At 42.7% G+C, this 20713-nt stretch overlaps 1 protein-coding gene across 1 annotated transcript in view; it reads left to right on the top strand.

Annotated features, from left to right (window-relative positions):
• The window catches only part of ubash3ba (ubiquitin associated and SH3 domain containing Ba), a 46092-nt gene extending 26437 nt beyond the window's left edge, over nt 1-19655 (top strand). The window contains exons 2-13 of the mRNA XM_029670076.2: nt 3143-3196; nt 3825-4011; nt 4317-4515; nt 7262-7431; nt 7680-7888; nt 8096-8240; nt 8478-8598; nt 8727-8942; nt 9091-9235; nt 12060-12166; nt 15093-15202; nt 15422-19655. Of these exons, the coding sequence (XP_029525936.1) occupies nt 3143-3196; nt 3825-4011; nt 4317-4515; nt 7262-7431; nt 7680-7888; nt 8096-8240; nt 8478-8598; nt 8727-8942; nt 9091-9235; nt 12060-12166; nt 15093-15202; nt 15422-15559 (1801 nt within the window). The 3' untranslated portion in view covers nt 15560-19655. The remainder of the gene's footprint in view (nt 1-3142; nt 3197-3824; nt 4012-4316; nt 4516-7261; nt 7432-7679; nt 7889-8095; nt 8241-8477; nt 8599-8726; nt 8943-9090; nt 9236-12059; nt 12167-15092; nt 15203-15421) is intronic.
• The last annotated feature ends 1058 nt before the right edge of the window (nt 19656-20713 follow it).

Raw genomic sequence — 20713 nt, 5'->3', positions numbered from 1 at the left:
CCGTCCGGCTGGCGGCAACGGAGTATTAGGTCTCGGTACAACAGGCTCCGAGACAGCTTTCCCTCCCCCCAAGCAATTGCATTTTTAAGCAGATAGACAATAGCTGCCTACCCCACCAAGGACCATATGCTTCTGACTGACTAAATGCAAACTGTCTCAACTCGTACACATTAACACTCTTGCGCGCACACACACACACACACAAAGTCACATACACACACACTTACCACTATGCCCACACCCACCACTTATGTTGCTGCTATATTTTTATTATAATTATTATTATGGAAAGGAGCTAAACACATGCAAAATCCTAGAGGAAAACCTGGTTTAGTCTGCTTTCCATCAGACGTTGGGAGATGAATTCACCTTTTCAGCAGGAAAATAACCTAAAACACTAGGGCAAATCTACACTGGAGTTGCTTAACCAGAAGACGGTGAATGTCCCTGAGTGTTCGAGTTACAGTTTTGACTTGAATCTACGAATACCTGCAAATGGTTGTCTAACAATGATAAACAACCAATTTGACAGAGCTTGAAGAATTTTGAAAAGCTTCATGGTCAAATGTTGCACAGTCAGGTGTGGAACTTTCTTAGACGTACCCAGAAAGATTCACAGCTGTAATCGCTGCCTACGGTGCTTCTACAAAGTATTACCTCAGGGGTCTGAATGATGATGTAAATCTGTATTTCACTTTCAATACATTTGCAAACATTATTTCTAAAAACACAACTACTTGTGAAATAAGTCAAGGGGTATGAATAGTTTATGAAGGCGTATCTACCTCAACTACTCCAGTATGCACATTGTAAACGTGGTACTGGCACTGACTCTGTATATAGCTTACATCAACCTGTCATTTTTGTGTGACGTTTTTTTTTTAAATACTATTTTGATATAGAATGCTGCACTGTTTTTTGAAGGGCTTGCAAGTTAAGCATTTCACTGTTATTTTGCATGTGACAAATACAACTTCAAATTTACCTCCATTCACAGACAGATGGGGAGATCATGAGACATGCAAAGTAAGAGAGCAGAGTCACAAACAGGGTGATTGGTAGACTAGTCTTCTCAGTTGTTTCTATACTGCTAACAGAACTGGGGAAAAAAGACACTATATTTTAGTCTGTGTGGTGCTTCTTACAATGGTTGTTCCTCATTCACTGATGGTGATAGCAGAGTCACGAGTACTTTTCATAGTCTTTACTGCTAACGGAAATGAAATGCATACAGTTCATCAAATAACATTTTATGTGTCACATACACTTGTTTAGCAGATGTTATTGCGGGTGTAGCGAAATGCTTGTGCTTCTAGCTCCAACAGTAATATCTAACAAGTAATATCTAACAATAGACACAATCTAAAGTAAAGGAATGAAATTAAGAATGTATACATATTTGGACGAGCAATGTCAGAGCGGCATAGACTAAGATACTATAGAATATAGTATTATAGTATAAAACATATAGTATAAAACATTATTAAAGTGACCAGTAAGTAGCCTGTGAAAGAGAAGCAGGAAGTGAAGTAACCTTGAAGAGAACCAGGAAAAGGAATCGATCAATGGCCCTCTTTGTGATTACATTAAACAAATGGTGTTCTATTGTCATCTGAAATAAACTAGGGCTTTTGCTATTCTCAGCTCGAGTCAGAGCGACAGCGTGGTGTTGTATGTTGCGTCCGAACGTGTGTGACTGTGTGTAAAAGTTATCTGTGTCATTCACTTGAAGTGTTTATTCGTGCGTGCAGGTGTCCGTGTGTGAATATAGGTCCTTCACAGGTACAAATGACACATTGAGGACAGGCTGACTGGGGTGGGTGTGAAACAATGTGACATAGAACAGTGTCACACTGAGAGGGAGTGTGTGTCAATAAGAGTCCATCCACTTAACTCTGTCCATGTGGCTCACAGTTAATTACCATCCCCAGTGCCGTAGTCAGTGGGGATTCTGGGTAATGAAGTCCTCCGAGTTGTAGTCCAGTTGTCAGTTTGTATTCTGGGTTAATATGTAGTCCTTTGAGTTATGTGGCAGCTGGCACTGCCTGGCACAGTCTCTGATCATCATAGCAGGTATTCTAGTCCCTACAGAGTTACTGTGAGTGTGAACATGTGATTTTAGAGGTTTTATAAAAAGACACTAATTATAATCTGAGAAGCTCTCATTAACTGTAATGTCATTAGCGCTTTCTCACTCAGAGTGAGTGATCCCATAGTTGTTAGCTGACTGGCTTTGGGAAATGGCACAGTTAGCTAGCTTTTTATACCGTAGCTTCATAGATGGTATCAAATGTAGGTAATAATGTTTCTAATTGACCTCAGTGACTTTCTCCCCACTTTAGTTTTAGCTGATGTTTTTCTCATTTCCCAGCAGTAACTCATTTGCATTTTCTTCACATATTCAATCATTAATTTCCACAAGAAAAATACATCTGCAGCTGTTGCCTTTTATCACTGCACACAATGACTCTTCTCTCTCTGACACGGGCACGCATGGATATACATCGTCCATAAAGACACAAACAAACATACATGTCGTCAAACGCTATAGCTATCTTACCCGCTCAATCTTGCCACGGAAAGTGTGTTATTGAAGCCTGTCTGTTAAGAGTTGTGTAAGGATCTATTGATTACAGTCGACTGAATATCATCCACTCCAACCGTGTGACGTGAGGACAGTGGCTTTGCTGATCTAAAGATGGTCAGTGGCCACAGTTTTTCTTAATGACTAATAAAGTGTAAGAGGAACTAGTGTGTGTCATCTCCTCACTCCCTAGCACGTGATAAGAATGAACACTGTAGCTTGTGTTTAGCATGCATTAGCAGTCATTTATTTAACCCTTAATAAGCCCTGTTTTCACATCTTAATTTAAACTCTCTCCAAAGCAAATGAACAGAAGTTGACTTTGCCGACTGTGGTTGTGCTGTATCATGACATTTAGAGCCATATAAAATGCAAACTATAGCCATACCTACTGCAAGGCCTCGCTGTGGTACAGTGCTGGGTACTGTGGTACAGGGATACATGGTAATAATACAAAACTCTTGAACAAGTTCCAATAAACTAAGTTCTAGTAAAACATCCTCTGGAAAAGACACTATTGATTTTGACACTCTGCTGATCATCTCTGTCTTTCTGCAGGCTAAAAGCTCTGGTGTCTACGGGAGGCAAAAATGTGCAGGCAGCCTGTGATTGGTGGGTATTCAACACACACACACACACACACACACACACCCCCTTACTTCTTCCTGACTTAATAGTGAAGGCCTGGTTAGAGATGGTAATCATTCAAGCGGATCACATTTAAGGACATCCGTCCATAGACTGTATGAGGACATTGCTGTAACTCTGTTACTGCAAACACTGTTGCTAGCTGCTGGTGATGAAACAAACATGCACCACTCACTCACCTCACACTATTTTTATTATTGCACAGTGCCAGTTTATAAAATGGAAAAAAAATGTTTTTTGTTATATGAATGAATATACTGTAGAGTAATGAAATATACTGTAGTGTCAAGTGAAATGCTATTTTGACAGACACTTCATTATAAAGACATGACTCATGTTGTTGGTTGAGGGTGTAGCCCACATCCAGTTCCCTAGGCTCATATTTCAAAGGAATCTTTGTGTATGAATGCTGATCTAGGATTGGGGCCCCCACGTTCGTCCATATAGTCATATTCATTGTGACCTGAAAGGCAAGACTGATCTTAAATCAGTGCTTCCACTCTGAGACTTTTTGAATTTGCCCCGTGTACTGACCCTCCCGCCATCCCTCCTCACCTCCCCTTCTCCTCACCTACCCTTATCCTCGCCCAAGGTTGTTCTCTCATGTGGACGACCCATTTCTGGACGACCCTCTCCCCAGGGAGTATGTGTTGTACCTGCGCCCCAGCGGCCCCCTGCTCCACCAGCTCAGCACTTTCTGGCAGCAGTCACGGGTCACCTGCGGCAAGAACAAAGCCCACAACATCTTCCCTCACATCACCCTCTGCCAGTTCTTCATGGTGAGTACTGCCCTGACCAATGGGGGACCCTTGTTTGTCTGTTTCAGGACAAACCGTGAGACTGTTTGTCGTCAGTACTGGCAGTGACTGCACATCTTGGCTGGGTTTCATTGACCTGGATTCTTGGCATTGTTTTACTGTATAATGTGCCATGGTGCATGTATACGCTGCTAGCTGGGTTTTGACTCAGCTGTCGTTGCTCTGTATCTGTGCAATCTCTGTGTTATGCAGCACTGTGTACAGAGTTGCGTCTCTGTCTGTACTATACTGTACATGTAACTAACTCGGTCACCCTCTCTCTTCAGTGTGCGGACGGTAAGGTGGAGGCACTGAGTGAGGCCCTACAGGCTACAGTGGGGTCATGGAGGGGTCGTTTCCCTAACCCTCTCCCCCTGGAGCTCTACACCTCCTCCAACTTCATAGGCCTCTTTGTGGAGGAGCAGGTGGCAGAAGTGCTCAAGGACTTTGCCGCTGACTTTGCCACGGAGGCGGCTACTAAAGCAGGTATATTGGACTTATGTATTGGACAATACATTTAAATGATACTGTCTGAGAAGCAGGTGTTTGGAGGATATACAATGGGTTACCAACATAGTCAAATAATGAAAATGGTATTTTGATTAATTTATTCACACGCGTGTCGGAACTTGTGGAAGGATGAAACAATCTAGGGTTTTACCTGTTTTCTATAGATAGTTATTTTGTATACAGTACCAGTCAAAAGTTTGGACACACCTACTCATTCAAGGGTTTTTCTTTATTTTTACTATTTTATACATTGAGAATAATAGTGAAGACATCAAACTATGAAATAACGCATATGGAATCATGTGGTAATCCAAAAAGTGTTAAACAAATCAAAATATTTTAGATTCTTCAAAGTAGCCACCCTTTGGCTTGATGACAGCTTTGGACACACTTGGCATTAGCCAGTTTCATCTGGAATGCTTTTCCAACAGTATTGAAGGAGTTCCCACATGTGCTGAGCACTTGTTGGCTGCTTTTCCTTCACTCTGCGGTCTAACTCATCCACAACCATCGCAATCGGGTTGAGGTAGCCCACAAAGATCTCCCCCACGGCACAACCCGGGGGGGGCGCCAACCCGGACAGGAAGATCACATCAGTGACTCAACCCACTCAAGTGACGCACCCCTCCGAGGTATGGCATGGAAGAGCACCAGTAAGCCAGTGACTCAGATGAGTCCTTTGAATTTCCACCGGTCTAATATCCATTGATCGTGTTTCTTGGCCCAATCAAGTCTCTTCTTATTATTGGTGTCCTTTAGTAGTGGTTTCTTAGCAGCAATTTGACCATGAAGGCTTGATTCATGCAGACTCCTCTGAACAGTTGTTGTTATGTGTCTGTTACTTGAACTATGAAGCATTTATTTGGGCTGCAATCTGAGGTGCAGTTAATTGCCCATTTCTGAGGCTGGTAACTTTAATGAACTTATCCTCTGCAGCAGAGGTTACTCTGGGTCTTCCTTTCCTATGGCGGTCCCCATGAGAGACTCATATCGCTTGATGGTTTTTGAAACTGCACTTGAAGTTCTTGAAATGTTCCGCATTGACTGACCTTCATGTCTTTAAGTATTGATGGACTGTTGTTTCTCTTTGCTTATTTGAGCTGTTCTCGCCATAATATGGACTTGGTCTTTTACCAAATAGAGATATCTTCTGTATACCACCCCTACCTTGTCACAACAGAACTGATTGGCTCAAACGTGTTAAGAAGGAAAGAAATTCCACAAATTAACTTTTAACAAAGCACACCTGTTAATTTAAATGCATTACAGGTGACTACCTCATGAAGCTGGTTGAGAGAATGCCAAGAGTGTAAAAGCTGCCATCAAGGCAAAAGGTGGCTACTTTGAAGAATGTCAAATATAAAATATATTTTGATTTGTTGAACACTTTTTAGGTTACTACATGATTACATATGTGTTCTTTCATAGTTCTGATGTCTTCACTATTATTGTACAATATAGAAAATAATCCAAATAAAGAACCCTTGAATCAGTAGGTTTATCCAAACTTTCAACTGGTACTGTATATCCATAAAAATTATGCTGATTCATTTTTATTTTTATTTTACCTTTATTTAACCAGGCAAGTCAGTTAAGAACAAATTCTTATTTTCAATGACGGCCTAGGAACAGTGGGCAGAACGACAGATTTGTACCTTGTCAGCTCGGGGTTTTGAACTTGCAACCTTCCGGTTACTAGCTCAATGCTCTAAACACATTCATGATTTTGACTGGCTGATAAAAGCTGCCTGCATGTCTCTTGTCCCGACTCCCGACCCATTCATTATTATGGGACAGCTGGAGATCGAATTTGAATATTGAAACAATGTTGCAAATATCGGACAGACCGCAAGGTTTATTCAAATCTCCACTGTTGAAAACAAAATATTAGTCTAAAAGAATGGGGGATAAATGGGAGATGTCTCGATGCTTTTTATAGTGGAGATCAAGTTTTTAAATTGCCCTGGCTGGGCTGATGAGACAGTGGATTGCGCAGTCAGATGGAACAGAGTAAATAGCCATTTTAACTAACGCCATAGACATTGGTAACTTGTGCAAAAGACACCGGTTGGAATGCTGTTTTAACCAATCAGCATTCAGGATTAGATCCACCCATTGTTAAAATGGCAATCAACATATTAAGAATGAAAGCAATATTGTTTCATGCTTCGTACATTCCTCCCTCTTTTGTAGCCACTGCAGTCATACAGACGGGTGGGAACTGTGTTCCTCTGCCTCAGTGTGTACGATAGACTGAATGAATGTATTCTCCACTCTGCGCTCCTACCAGAGGCTGAAGTGGAATACATTCATTCAGTCCATCGTAAACATGTATTGTTCTGGATTACAATAAATGGGCAATAACCGCAATATAGCAGTAATAATGCATGGAATACTTCTGTGTGTCTCTGTACAGTGTTGTGGTGCAATGAATGAGAAAGAAATGGACAATACCAGCAATAATAGTGCCTGGAACGTAGTGTGTGTCTGTTCCTCTGTGCTCACATGTGTGCTCACACGCCTCTGTTTTGTCTTATAATGAATGAAAAAGAAAAATGGCAAATGAGTGCATTGCAGCAACAGTGTCTTTAATGCTCCTCCTCTGTGCTCAGATGTTTCGGTCTCTCTCCAATTATCGAACTTTCAAAAATAAATTACCATATAGCTGTAAATATATAAATGGTGTCTATAATGCTCCTGTTTCTCTCCCTCCGTAACTCAGATGTGCACGTGGAGCCCCATAAGAAGCAGCTCCATGTGACCCTGGCCTACCACTTCCAGACCAATCACCTGGCTGCCTTGGAGAAGCTGGCCAAGGGAGTGGACGTGTCGCTGGGCTGCGATTGGCTGGCTGTGCTCTTCTCCCGGGACATCCGATTTGCCAACCACGAGGTACACCAGCCCCCCCAATCTGCCTTACTCTGACCTGGTTGTGGCCTATGTGTTATTCATCTCTCTTTTTTGTCTTTATTACTGATCTCTTGTTTTCCTTTTTATATATCTCTTTTACTTTAGTTTACTTTTGTTTTACTGTATTGTCGTATTGTTTTACTGCAAAGTGTATTGCAATATTTAAATACAATTTAGATTTGACCCCTGCTCTCTGATTGGTAACCTGACCTCCCCCCCCCTAACCCCAGACGCTGCGTGTGATGTACCCATACGTGCCCCAGAACGAGGACGAGCTAGAGCTGGCTCCTGGCGACTTTATCTTCATGACCCCCGTGGAGCAGAGTAGTGCCAGCGAGGGCTGGGTCTATGGCACCTCTCTGGGCACTGGGCTACCTGGACTGCTTCCTGAGAACTATGTCAGGCGGGCAGATGAGTGTGACACCTGGGTCTTCCATGGGTAAGTAGAGGAAGGCTTCATACTCAATGGGCAGAGATTTGCTATGGATGTGATTCTGTAAATAAGTGAGTTTTTAATGCAGTAGAGTTGTCCCCTTTCCTTTCTGCTTGCTGTTTTGCTGCTCCAAAACGTAGCGATTTTAAAAGAGCGTTGTTACTTTTGATATGGTTTAAGTTAATTTCCTGATTCTGTATATCTGTTCCCAAGATCTCACTCTTTCAGCAACCCAGCCTCCCCGTCCAACACTGGGGGTGCAGTGGGCGGCCTGTTATTTGATGGACAGCTGGACGGACGTTTTCTTGACGACCCTGGAGATCCATCCAGCCTCACTGTCCTCTGTCCACCTGTCCAGGTAGTTGTGTTACACTGAATGATTTGGCACAAAATAACACATTTTTGATTTTTTTAAAAATCACAATGCATTTTTTTAGGTTACTAAAGGCTGTACAACCTTGCTTATTCTACTCTGAATAGAATTCAAATGTTTATGTACAGACATGATTGAATAATAGTAATAATAGTACTTAATAATGGCTATGAACAGTGTATGAACGGTGTGTTAATTGTGTAATGGAACTGTGTTCTCCAGATGCTGAGGCCCACCACTCAGTCATGTCTTCCCAAGAGGAGTCTGTTTGTGTGTCGCCATGGTGAGAGGATGGATGTAGTGTTTGGGAAACACTGGATCACTCAGTGCTTTGATGCTAAAGGTCAGTAGTAGATAGGATATAGGGGGAAATGTATTGGATTGAATAGTAGATATGCTTTACTGTAGTACTAATTTACATACTGTATTATGATAATCAGTCTGCCTCCTATTTTACTTTCATAACTCTAGGCCGATATGTTCGCTCCAACCTCAACATGCCGTCTAGTTTGCCAACAAGAAGTGGAGGCTTCCGAGACTACGACAAAGACTGTCCAATCACAGTATTCGGCTCCACTCAGGCCCGCCTTGTGGGTGAAGCCCTGTTGGAGAGCCAAGCGGTGATAGATTTTGTGTACTGTTCTCCCTCGCTGCGCTGTGTCCAGACTGCCCACAACATCCTCAGAGGTATGTCCTGATCAATATCATCACCATCCACCACAATCATCAGTCTGATGAACAAAGAATTTCCTCCTCGGATTACAATGAACTATTCTATTGTATTCCATTCCGTTTTATTCTATTCCATTCTACTTTATTCTATTCTATTCCACAGGCCTGCAGCAGGAGGGGAAGACTAAGATCCGTATAGAGCCTGGTCTGTTTGAGTGGACCAAGTGGGTGTCTGGCACCTCTCTTCCTGCCTGGATCCCTCCCACTGACATGGCTGCTGCTAGCCTGAGTGTGGACACAACCTACAGGTACAGTACCTCAGAACCTACATACACACACCTGAAATACTTTATTTGAATCCACAACTAACATGGCATCATAAAGGATTCAAACATTTCAAAGGTTGTTGATGCAAGGACACTTAAGGAAACAAAAAGTGCCTTCTCCACACAGCTAGGCTCCCCATAACGGCTGATTCAGAGCAGTTCCTAGCCAGTTTTTTTGCTTTACTCTTACGCAGGCCACGTAAAATAGTACATCATATACAGTGAGGGGGAAAAGTATTTGATCCCCTGCTGATTTTTCACATTTTCCCACTGACAAAGAAATGATCGGTCTGTAATTTTAATGGTAGATTTATTTGAACAGTGAGAGACCGAATATCAACAGAAAAATCCAGAAAAACGCATGTCAAAAATGTTATACAATTATTTGCAATGAGGGAATTAAGTATTTGACCCCTGCAAAACATTACATAGTACTTGGTGGCAAAACCCTTGTTGGCAATCAGAGGTCAGACGTTTCTTGTAGTTGTCCACCAGGTTTGCACACATCTCAGGAGGGATTTTGTCCCACTCCTCTTTGCAGATCTTCTCCAAGTCATGAAGGTTTCGAGACTGACGTTTGGCAACTCGAACCTTCAGCTCCCTCTTCAGATTTTCGATGGGATTAAGGTCTGGAGACTGGCGAGGCCACTCCAGGACCTTAATGTGCTTCTTCTTGAGCCACTCCTTTGTTGCCTTGGCTGTGTGTTTTGGGTCATTGTCATGCTGGAATACCCATCCACGACCCATTTTCAATGCCCTGGCTGAGGGAAGGAGGTTCTCACCCAAGATTTGACAGTACATGGCCTCGTCCATCGTCCCTTTGATGCGGTGAAGTTGTCCTGTCCCCTTAGCAGAAAAACACCCCCAAAGCATAATGTTTCCACCTCCATGTTTGACGGTGGGGATGGTGTTCTTGGGGTCATAGGCAGCATTCCTCCTCCTCCAAACACGGCGAGAGAGTTGATCCCAAAGAGCTCCATTTTGGTCTCATCTGACCACAACACTTTCACCCAGTTGTCCTCTGAATCATTCAGATGTTCATTGGCAAACTTCAGACGGGCATGTATATGTGCTTTCTTGAGCAGGGGGACCTTGCGGGGGCTGCAGGATTTCAGTCCTTCACGGCGTAGTGTGTTACCAATTGTTTTCTCGGTGACTATGGTCCCAGCTGCCTTGAGATCATTGATTCCTCACCGTTCTCATGATCATTGCAACTCCACAAGTTGAGATCTTGCATGGAGCCCCAGGCCGAGGGAGATTGACAGTTCTTTTGTGTTTCTTCCATTTGCGAATAATCACACCAACTGTTGTCACCTTCTCACCAAGCTGCTTGGCGATGGTCTTGTAGCCCAATCCAGCCTTCTGTAGGTCTACAATCTTGTCCCTGACATCCTTGGAGAGCTCTTTGGTCTTGGCCATGGTGGAGAGTTTGGAATCTGATTGATTGATTGCTTCTGTGGACAGGTGTCGTTTATACAGGTAATAAACTGAGATTAGGAGCACTGCCTTTAAGAGTGTGCTCCTAATCTCAGCTCGTTACCTGTATAAAAGACACCTGGGAGCCAGAAATCTTTCTGATTTATAACAATTTATAACATTTTTGACATGCGTTTTTCTGGATTTTTGTTGTTATTCTGTCTCTCACTGTTCAAATAAACCTACCATTAAAATTATAGACTGATCATTTCTTTGTCAGTGGGAAAACGTAGAAAATCAGCAGGGGATCAAATACTTTTTCCCCCTCACTGTAACGTCCCTTCACCACCACATATTCACAACCCCCAAAAATGTAATACCACCATACAACAATATCACAATGTTTGCGTATGCATGTGTGTTTTTACCTGCTTATTTTTTACATCTGATTCTACTGCTTGCATCAGTTACCTGATGTGGAATAGAGTTCCATGTAGTCATGGCTCTATGTAGTACCCTGCGCCTTCCATATTCGGTTCTGGACTTGGAGTGTGAAGAGACCTCTGGTGGCATGTCTTGTGTGGTATGCGTGGGTGTCCGAGCTGTATGCTAGAATTTTAAAACAGACAGCTCGGTACATTCAGCTTGTCAATCTCCTTCAATAACAAGTAATGATGAAGTCAATCTGTCTTCCACTTTGAGCCGTGGGAGATTGACATGCACATCATTAATGTTAGCTCTCCATGTACTTTTACGGGCCAGCCGTGCCGCCATGTTCTGAGCCAACTGCAATTTTCCCAAGTCCCCCTTTGTGGCACCTGACCACACTACTGAACAGTAGTCCAGGTGCAACAAAACCAGGGCCTGTAGGACCTGCCTTGTTGATGGTGTTGTTAAGAAGGCATAGCTTCTGTCGTATCAATATGTTTTGACCATTTTACAATCCAGGGTTACACCAAGCACCTCAACTTGCTCAATTTCCACATGATTCATTACGAGACGTTGAGATTCAGGGTTTAGTGAATTATTTGTCCCAAATACAATGCCTTTAGTTTTGGAAATATTGAGGACTAACTAATTCCTTGCTACCCATTCTGAAACTAACTGCAGCTCTTTGGTAAGTGTTGCAGTCAGGTGAAAATACATTGTAAACAGAAAATAGCCAGCAATAAAAATGTTATACAGTGTCATTATAAGGATTTTCTGAATATTTCATTTAGCAAATGCTTTTATCCAAAGTGACATAGTCATGCTTGCATACATTTTATTGTACGGTGGTCCCGGGAATCTAACCCACTATCCTGGCGTTGCAAGCGTCATGCTCTACTAACTGAGCTACAGAAGACAGGGCTCAGTGTAACTAACAGATTATTCTCTTCTTCTCCTCCAGACCTCATATTCCCATCAGCAAGCTTGGCGTGTCAGAGTCCTATGACGCCTACATCAGCCGGAGCTTCCAGGTCACCAGGGAGATTCTGACAGAGTGCAAAAACCTGGGTAAGATGGACCAAAGCAGACTAGACAGTCACTGAAGTAACACTATGCTACATATTCAGTGTTCCAGAGGATGGGCCTGAGCAAGGCTCTGTGCAGAATCCCTGATCTACAAATCATCCTGCATCCTAAACAACTACTCATGATGTGGTCAAGATTAGCAAATCTGTGCAACTAATCGCCCGGGATGATCCCCTCAAGTGCTGATTGACTCCTAAACTCTTGAGTTAGTGTGTGCGTATCCACATCAATGGAGGCTGGTAACTTCAAAAATGGAGGAGTATAAGAGAACCACGGTATAGTCACAGACCACACGAAGAAGACTGTGTTTCAAAAATGATTTGAACCTAAGACATTTATAATGAATTATTATGGGGAATAGGAATGAGAGGGCTACTTACAGTGTTGGGAAGGGATTGAATGTGGGTATGAGGTGTGTTCAAAGGCTTCAGTGCTGTACAAAATAGCTAAGAATGAGTTAGTCCAAGCAAGGATTACAATCACATTGATGTGTAATAAAGTGATTGTGTTTGTGAATGTGATTGACTCTACATACAGTAATGAGAGAACATTGACAGGCCTATTCACAATGCTTGGACAGGAAAAATTCAGTGAATCCATGAGACATGGCTTCAGTTCATGTCAGGAGAGAGTTGACACTGGTAGCGGAGTGGTCATCCCCTCTTAATCAGGGAACAGGAGGGGACCAGGCTTGTGAATACAAATAGCCAATGCATTCCATTACATAAGCGCCATCCTAGGTTTGGGCAACAAGTGATGATGCTTTACTTGCTGAGCATATGGAAGTTTCTACTGTCTTTCTCTTTAATGCCGAAATCAATTCCGAATGATTTGATAGCTTCCATCCATTTAAGAGGTTGACAGCGCATTTTGTCACATGGCAAATGGACGAAACCACAGACATCAGCTGTCGCTCGCAGTTGTTAGTTATAGTCGGGTAATGTGGATGATCAGGGCTTTATTCAGGAACGTTTCTTGGGATACTTTTGTGTCAAATGAGCAAGGTGCGCAGTCTGGACATCTCAGAATTAACAAAGTCAGAGTTCAACTTCATGGAGAAACTTGTTGCACAAACCTATGACGGCGCTTCTGTACATTTACATTACATTTAAGTCATTTAGCAGACGCTCTTATCCAGAGCGACTTACAAATTGGTGCTTTCACCTTAAGACATCCAGTGGAACAGCCACTTTACAATAGTGCATCTAAATCTTTTAAGGGGGGTGAGAAGGATTACTTTATCCTATCCTAGATATTCCTTAAAGAGGTGGGGTTTCAGGTGTCTCCGGAAGGTGGTGATTGACTCCGCTGTCCTGGCGTCGTGAGGGAGTTTGTTCCACCATTGGGGGGCCAGAGCAGCGAACAGTTTTGACTGGGCTGCGCGGGAACTGTACTTCCTCAGTGGTAGGGAGGCGAGCAGGCCAGAGGTGGATGAACGCAGTGCCCTTGTTTGGGTGTAGGGCCTGATCAGAGCCTGGAGGTACTGAGGTGCCGTTCCCCTCACAGCTCCGTAGGCAAGCACCATGGTCTTGTAGCGGATGCGAGCTTCAACTGGAAGCCAGTGGAGAGAGCGGAGGAGCGGGGTGACGTGAGAGAACTTGGGAAGGTTGAACACCAGACGGGCTGCGGCGTTCTGGATGAGTTGTAGGGGTTTAATGGCACAGGCAGGGAGCCCAGCCAACAGCGAGTTGCAGTAATCCAGACGGGAGATGACAAGTGCCTGGATTAGGACCTGCGCTGCTTCCTGTGTGAGGCAGGGTCGTACTCTGCGGATGTTGTAGAGCATGAACCTACAAGAACGGGCCACCGCCTTGATGTTAGTTGAGAACGACAGGGTGTTGTCCAGGATCACGCCAAGGTTCTTAGCGCTCCGGGAGGAGGACACATTATTATTATTATGATTATGCGATGGAAGCTGTCAAATCATTCTGAATTGATTTTGTCTCAAAGAAGAAGACAGTAGAAACTTCCATATGCTCAGCAAATAAAGCATTGTAACATCTGATGTGGGCAATGAGGGTTCCTCAACAAAAAATCCACTACATTGTTTGTGAGCGTTAAGCAGCAATTCTAGCAGAGAAAACTGCACTCTGGTAGCTAAACTAGCTACTTGCTACACACTTTTTTTTATAAACGGCACTAACGCAACACACAAATAAAGTTATAAAACCAAGAAAACAATATATACTTTACCTTCATGTCCTGTAGTTTGAAGAAACTAATTTGAATTGAATATCTTAAACGCTTAACTATTCACTATGCCAATCTCAATCTAACCAACAATGTCGCCAACTCACCAAGCTTCTAAATCACACATGCTTAGTACTCGGTTCATTCTCTAATTCTTTAATTGGATGAACAACATGTCAGTTCATACTGAAAAAGCTTTGATTGGTTGGAGGACGTGCGCCGAAAGTCGTCATGATTACCATTGAAATAAATTTAGCCAGAGGAGGATGGAAAATAGCTGTCGTCCGGCTACACCATGGTGCTACCCTAGAGGGTGCTGTTGAGACTACTATAGACCTTCATTGTAAAACAGTGTGTTTTAATCAGGTACTTGGTGAAGGGAATATAATTGTATCTATTTCTGAAATTCACTGATTAGGATGGTCTTCCTCTTCTGAGTAGCCTCCACTGGTCCATGTACTTTTTTGTGAGTTAGCGTGTATATGTAGTAGATATGTACTGTAAGTAAGTCATGTTATGTGTGGTAGGTAGCCTAGCGGTTAAGAGCGTTGGACCAATAACTGAAAGGTTTGAATCCGCGAGCCGGCTAGGTGAAAAACCTGTTGATGTGCCCTTGAGCAAGGCACTTAACTCAAATTGCTCTTGTAAGTCGCTCTGGATAAGAATGTCTGCTAAATGACAAAAAATGTAAACGTATGTAACCTCTTGTCTCACACAGGAAACACTGTGCTGATCGTGGCCCATGCTTCCTCCCTGGAGGCATGTACTCGCCAGATGCAGGGCCTCAGCCCACAGAACGCCAAGGACTTTGTACAAGTGGTCAGGAAGGTCAGCATGCTTTCTTTAGGACATCTCTTGATCTGCTATCTCTTGCTTTCTATCTCGCTTTCTTTTGCTCTCTCCCTTCTAATGTATCTCGTTTTCTCCCTCTTTATCCCTTTCTCTCTGCCTCCTTTCTCTCTCTGCCTCTGCCCCCCCTGCACACTTCTCTAATGACACCAGTTTGTCCCTCAATACGCATCCATCTCTCCTTCTCTCCCTGTATAGATTCCTTACCTAGGTTTCTGTGCGGCTGAGGAGATGGGGGAGACAGGGGTGTGGCAGCTGGTGGACCCGCCCATCCTTCCATTAACCCACGGGCCCAATCACAGCTTCAATTGGAGGGAGACGCTACAGCAGGACTGAGGAATTCCTGCCCCCACCTCCCAGCAGCCCAGAGAGACACTGCTGCGCTAAGACGGATGCAGCCAACGCAAAGCTAACATTTCCTCTGCTATCTAACTAGCGCGGTAAACACACACACACACACACACACACACACACACACACACCGCTATCAAAACCAGACCAAAAATGCCCCGCCTTCCATCGCATATGCTGTGTAAACACACTCATTGAATGAGTCTATATACACTGAGGGTACAAAACATTAGGAATGAGTTGAACAGCCTCAATTCGTTGGGGTGTGGACATATTGAAAGCGTTCCACAGGGATGCTGGCCCATGTTGATTCCTATGCTTCCCACAGTTGTCAAGTTGGCTGGATGTTCTTTGGCTGGTGGACCAATTGTTGATACACACGGCAAACTATTGAGCATGAAAAACCCAGCAGTGTTGCAGTTCTTTACACACTCAAACCGGTGCGCCTGGCACTTGCTACCATACCTCGTTCAAAGGCACTTCAATATTTTGTCTTGCCCATTCACCGTCTGAATGGCACACATACATAATCCATGTCTCAAGGCTTAAAAATCCTTCTTTAACCTGTGTCCTCCCCTTCGTCTACACTGATTGAAGTGGATTTAACAGGTGTCCTCAATAAAGGATCATAACTTTCACCTGGATTCACCTGGTCAGTTTGTCATGGAAAGAGCAGGTGTTCCTAATATGTTGTACAATCAGTGTATATTGCAGCATTGAGATCTATATAAAGAATACCGTTCTAAAGTTTGGGGTCACTTAGAAATGTCGGTGTTTTTTAAAGAAAAGCACATTTTTTCCCCATTAAAATATCATCAGATTGATCAGAAATATAGTGTGGACCTTGTTAATGTTGTAAATGACTATTGTAGCTGGAAACGGCAGATTTTTTTTAATGGAATATCTACATAGGCATACAGAGGCTATTATCAGCAACCATCACTTCTGTGTTCCAATGGCATGTTGTGTTAGCTAATCCAAGTTTATCATTTTAAAAGGCTAATTGATCATTAGAAACCCCTTTTGCAATTATGTTAGCACAGCTGAACACTGTTGTTCTGATTTAAAGAAGCAATAAAATTGGCCGCCTTTAGACTAGTTGAGTATCTGGAGCATCAGTATTTTTGGGTTTGATTACAGGCTCAAAATGGCCTGAAACAAAGAACTTTCTTCTGAAACCCGTCAGTCTATTCTTGTTCTGAGAAATGAAGGCTATTCGATGTGAGAAATTGACAAGAAACTGAAGATCTCGTACAATGCTGTGTACTACTCCCTTCACAGAACCGCACCAACTGGCTCTAACCAGAATAGAAAGAGGAGTGGGAGGTCCCGGTGTACAACTGAGCAAGTAGACAAGTATATTAGAGTGTCTAGTTTGAGAAACAGACGCCTCAAAAGTCCTCAACTGGCAGCTTCATTAAATGGTACCCGCAACGTCAACAGTGAAGAGGCGACTCCGGGATGCTAGCCTTCTAGCAGAGTTACCTCTGTCCAGTGTCTGTGTTCTTTTGCCCAGTCTTAAGCATTTATTTTGATTGTCCACTCTGACATATGGCCTTTTCTTTGCAACTCTGCCTGGAAGACCAGCATCCCGGAGTCGCCTCTTCACTGTTGACGTTGAGACAATAGTCATTTAACACATTAACAATGTCTACACTGTATTTCTGATCAATTTGATGTTATAGTATATTTTGAACGGTAGTGTATATTGTAGAATATATTGATATGTATTGAAGATGTATGCTTTAATGCACTATTTGTGAATGAGGAGGTGTGTGTATTGGTCAGAGCACAAAGGACAGGAGCAGGGCAGCAAAATCTCCAAGTTGCCCTTTCCCCTCCCTTCCCTATGCCTCACTGAATGGGGAGGAGAGAGCTTCATGAAAACGTGTCATATTTCTGAGCCGTTGTTGATGGCTAACAAACTTAGGTTGGGTCGTGTCATGAGAAGGGGATGTTTCAGAGAGTGCTGCCTGGGATCTTCTACCCAGCCGACGCTTTGGTGCCACCTTTTTAAAAAATAAACATGGCTGCTTTCTCATACACTGTGACGAGAAGAGACCTGCACAAGAAACCCCTTGTCTGCTAGAATCTTCCATGGCTCTGAAAATGTGACGTTCAATGTACTCAGTCATTTCACCCGCTGCATAAACCCTCCTCAAAAAGCACAAATCTAGGCCTGAATCTTGACAATCAGATGAGAGCTTTAGGGTCGAGTTGGCTAGTTCAACCCTCCAACCATCCCTCAGCAACTCCAACCTAGCCGTAAACGCTTTGTTTAAAGACGTTTGTTTGGAAAGGGTTAAACATTCAAGCTTTTAACATTTGTTTGTTTTTGTCTTTTACATTTGTGCAGCGCACATCCTGTTAAATGACAAGAGTGTTCGTGTTTGTTAGCACAACTAAGAAAATGACATGCAGGTATGTCCAAATAATGAAGGCAGAGGGACGATGTCATGAGCAGTTTTACATATCAACCAGTGCCATGTGTTTTGGGACAGCTAGCTACTGCACATGAGACACCTAGGATGTAGCCAACCAACCAAACTACTCTTGCTGTCTGAATTATGATTTTTCTTATCAAGGTGAAACCGAAATGGAGATGGTTGACAGTCATCACAGATGTCTTGAGAAGAAGCATTCGATCCTAATGATCCTTCTCAGAACCTGTTATAAGCAGTGTTGTGTTAAAAAGCACCAGCATATTTTCACTTTTTTTTCCTTCAATGTATGTATGCTTTCCTTTTCCTTTATATAGTGACCTATGAGTGGAGACCTGGCAAATGTGCAATGTAACCCACACACCCCCCCCACTCCTCCGCCCCAAACGTCACCTTTGCTCAAAACCACAGACTAAACAGTACATTAAAACCATCAACATTGAGATGCTTCCTCTGGAAGGACTTATTATTCATCTATTGCCAATATCAATATGTTCAAATATGTCTTCATTTGAGGCCAACTGTGTTTCGGTCTCCCCGCAAAGCTATACACAGTAATAACCTGTTTCTTTCACAACCTGATAAACGTCATTAGTAACCCCATCTACAGTATAACAAAGCATTGCGCTTGCAAAAACATGGCTGCAAACACAATATGCTGGCAGAAGTGGGAAAGCGTGATCTTAGAAATTAAAACAATGCTTCTGTCACGCCCCCCCCCTCTCTCGCTTCTGTCTCTTCCTCGCTCTCACTGTTTTTCTCTCTCTCCCTCACTGTTTTTCTCTCTCTCCCCTCTTTACTGTGCTCTATGCCATGTCTTTGCACAGAGCACAGAAAGCTCTTCTCAGGACTCTCCCATTGTCTGTGTTTAGCCAGTGATATGTTTGCTAGATTAGAAAGTTATTTGAATATGTTGAAAGATTGGATATTTAAGTTGTTTATTTTAAATGTATGTGATTGCCTATATGAACCGGGGCATCACTATTATTGAAAAAAGGATATAATGATATGGTTGTCAAATGTATGTACAATATATACAACAGCCTTCAAATGATAATGTATGAAACCATTCATTTATATTGTTGTAAAGGAGCGAATGCTTTAATGAATGAGTGAAGAAAATGTATTATTGGTTAAAGAAGTTACAGATCAATTTTTTCTGCGCTGAGTTAATTCCCTTTACTTGGTTTTGCAACTTCACTTTACCCTCACACTGTTTCGTCCATCCTACTTGAGTTGGCAGTACTCCATCTATTGAAGTCGTCAGTACTCGACACAGTCTAGTCTTCCCACATTACCGTTAACTTGTTTTGTTGTTATTTTAATGGTAAGAAAACTATTATTAATAATAACCTCTGCGCTGAGCCAGACTGCTCTCACTATTTCCACAAGTGCTCTCCGTGCAAAAAGGGGAAATAAAACAAGCTCACAAACTATACATGAAAAAAAAAAAAAAATCCTGTTAAAATGTTGTATTTATTGTTTTAAGATGTGTGCATTACACAGTGTTCCAGAAGGTTGTGTATTATATTTTGTTGCAAATGACTGCCTCTGTAATGATAAAGGATTGTGAAAATTATAGTGATCATGAACTGCTTAAGAAATATACAAATGATTTGCAAATAAATGTTTTATCTGCATTCATGTGTGATTTTTGATATTTGCAAAGATGCTACTATTAAATGCCACTAGGTGGCAATGTATGATTGGAGTATTTCAGTTGGACAGCACAGTTTTACCAGTTGATATACCATAGTCATTTAACTAGACATATTATACTCTGAGAAGGCATAGACCAAATTTCTGTCATTGCGCAGCAAGATTTAGCTAGACATTTTTTCATTACACTGAGTGAATAGCATAGCCATGGGAAGTCGGGGTTCTGAGGGTGCTGCAAACCTTAATAAAAATATTACACTTTTTTCTCACAAGTAGTGCACTGACTCTTTCACTAGTCCTGTATTAGCCGACCAATGTATCCCTCCCTACATGATTGAGTGATGAGAAGGTGTTTCAGATATAATTATGCTCTAAAGCTGTATTTTCTCACTATGGGAGTAACGCCAACGACGTCATTGCTTGATTGAGCCTGCTGTCTGATCTAAAAGTCTATGGAGTCATTTTATTGTAGCAAATATTGTGGCCTTTGTGTTTCACTGATTGCACGACCAACCGTATCAGGAATGAAGGTAAGACCCAGATGCAGACAACGTCGAATTGACAAATGGTTTAATAGTCCAAAAGGGGCAGGCAATAGACAGGTCAAGGCAGGCAGGGGTCAGTAAACCGGAGGTGGGGCAAAGGTACAGGTCGGCAGGCAATGGTCAAAACCAGAAGGGCGAGAAAAAGAGAGACTGGGAAAAGCAGGAGCTGAGAACAAAAACACTGGTTGACTTGACGAACTGGCAACGGTCAACCAGAGAACACATGTGTAAATACACAGGGGAGAATGTGGATTATGTGCAACACCTGGAGGGGGGTGGAGACTATCACAAGGACAGGTGAAACAGATTAGGGTGTGACAGATCATGCGAGTAGATACTGTAGGGTTATCCTTGTTCAATGCAGCTACTGGCGTTGTCTCAATGATGTTCCTATCTGCCAGGAAATTGCAGGATATTTAGGTTGACTCATTTTCCCTGGCTTTGTAAAGACTACAGCCTGACAGGAACCATATTTCCTTGTTCCAACTGTCGAA

The sequence above is a fragment of the Oncorhynchus nerka genome, linkage group LG10 (genome assembly GCF_034236695.1).
Source record: "Oncorhynchus nerka isolate Pitt River linkage group LG10, Oner_Uvic_2.0, whole genome shotgun sequence".
Classification (NCBI taxonomy): Eukaryota; Metazoa; Chordata; class Actinopteri; order Salmoniformes; family Salmonidae; genus Oncorhynchus; species Oncorhynchus nerka.
This window is presented reverse-complemented; position numbering and strand designations above follow the sequence as displayed.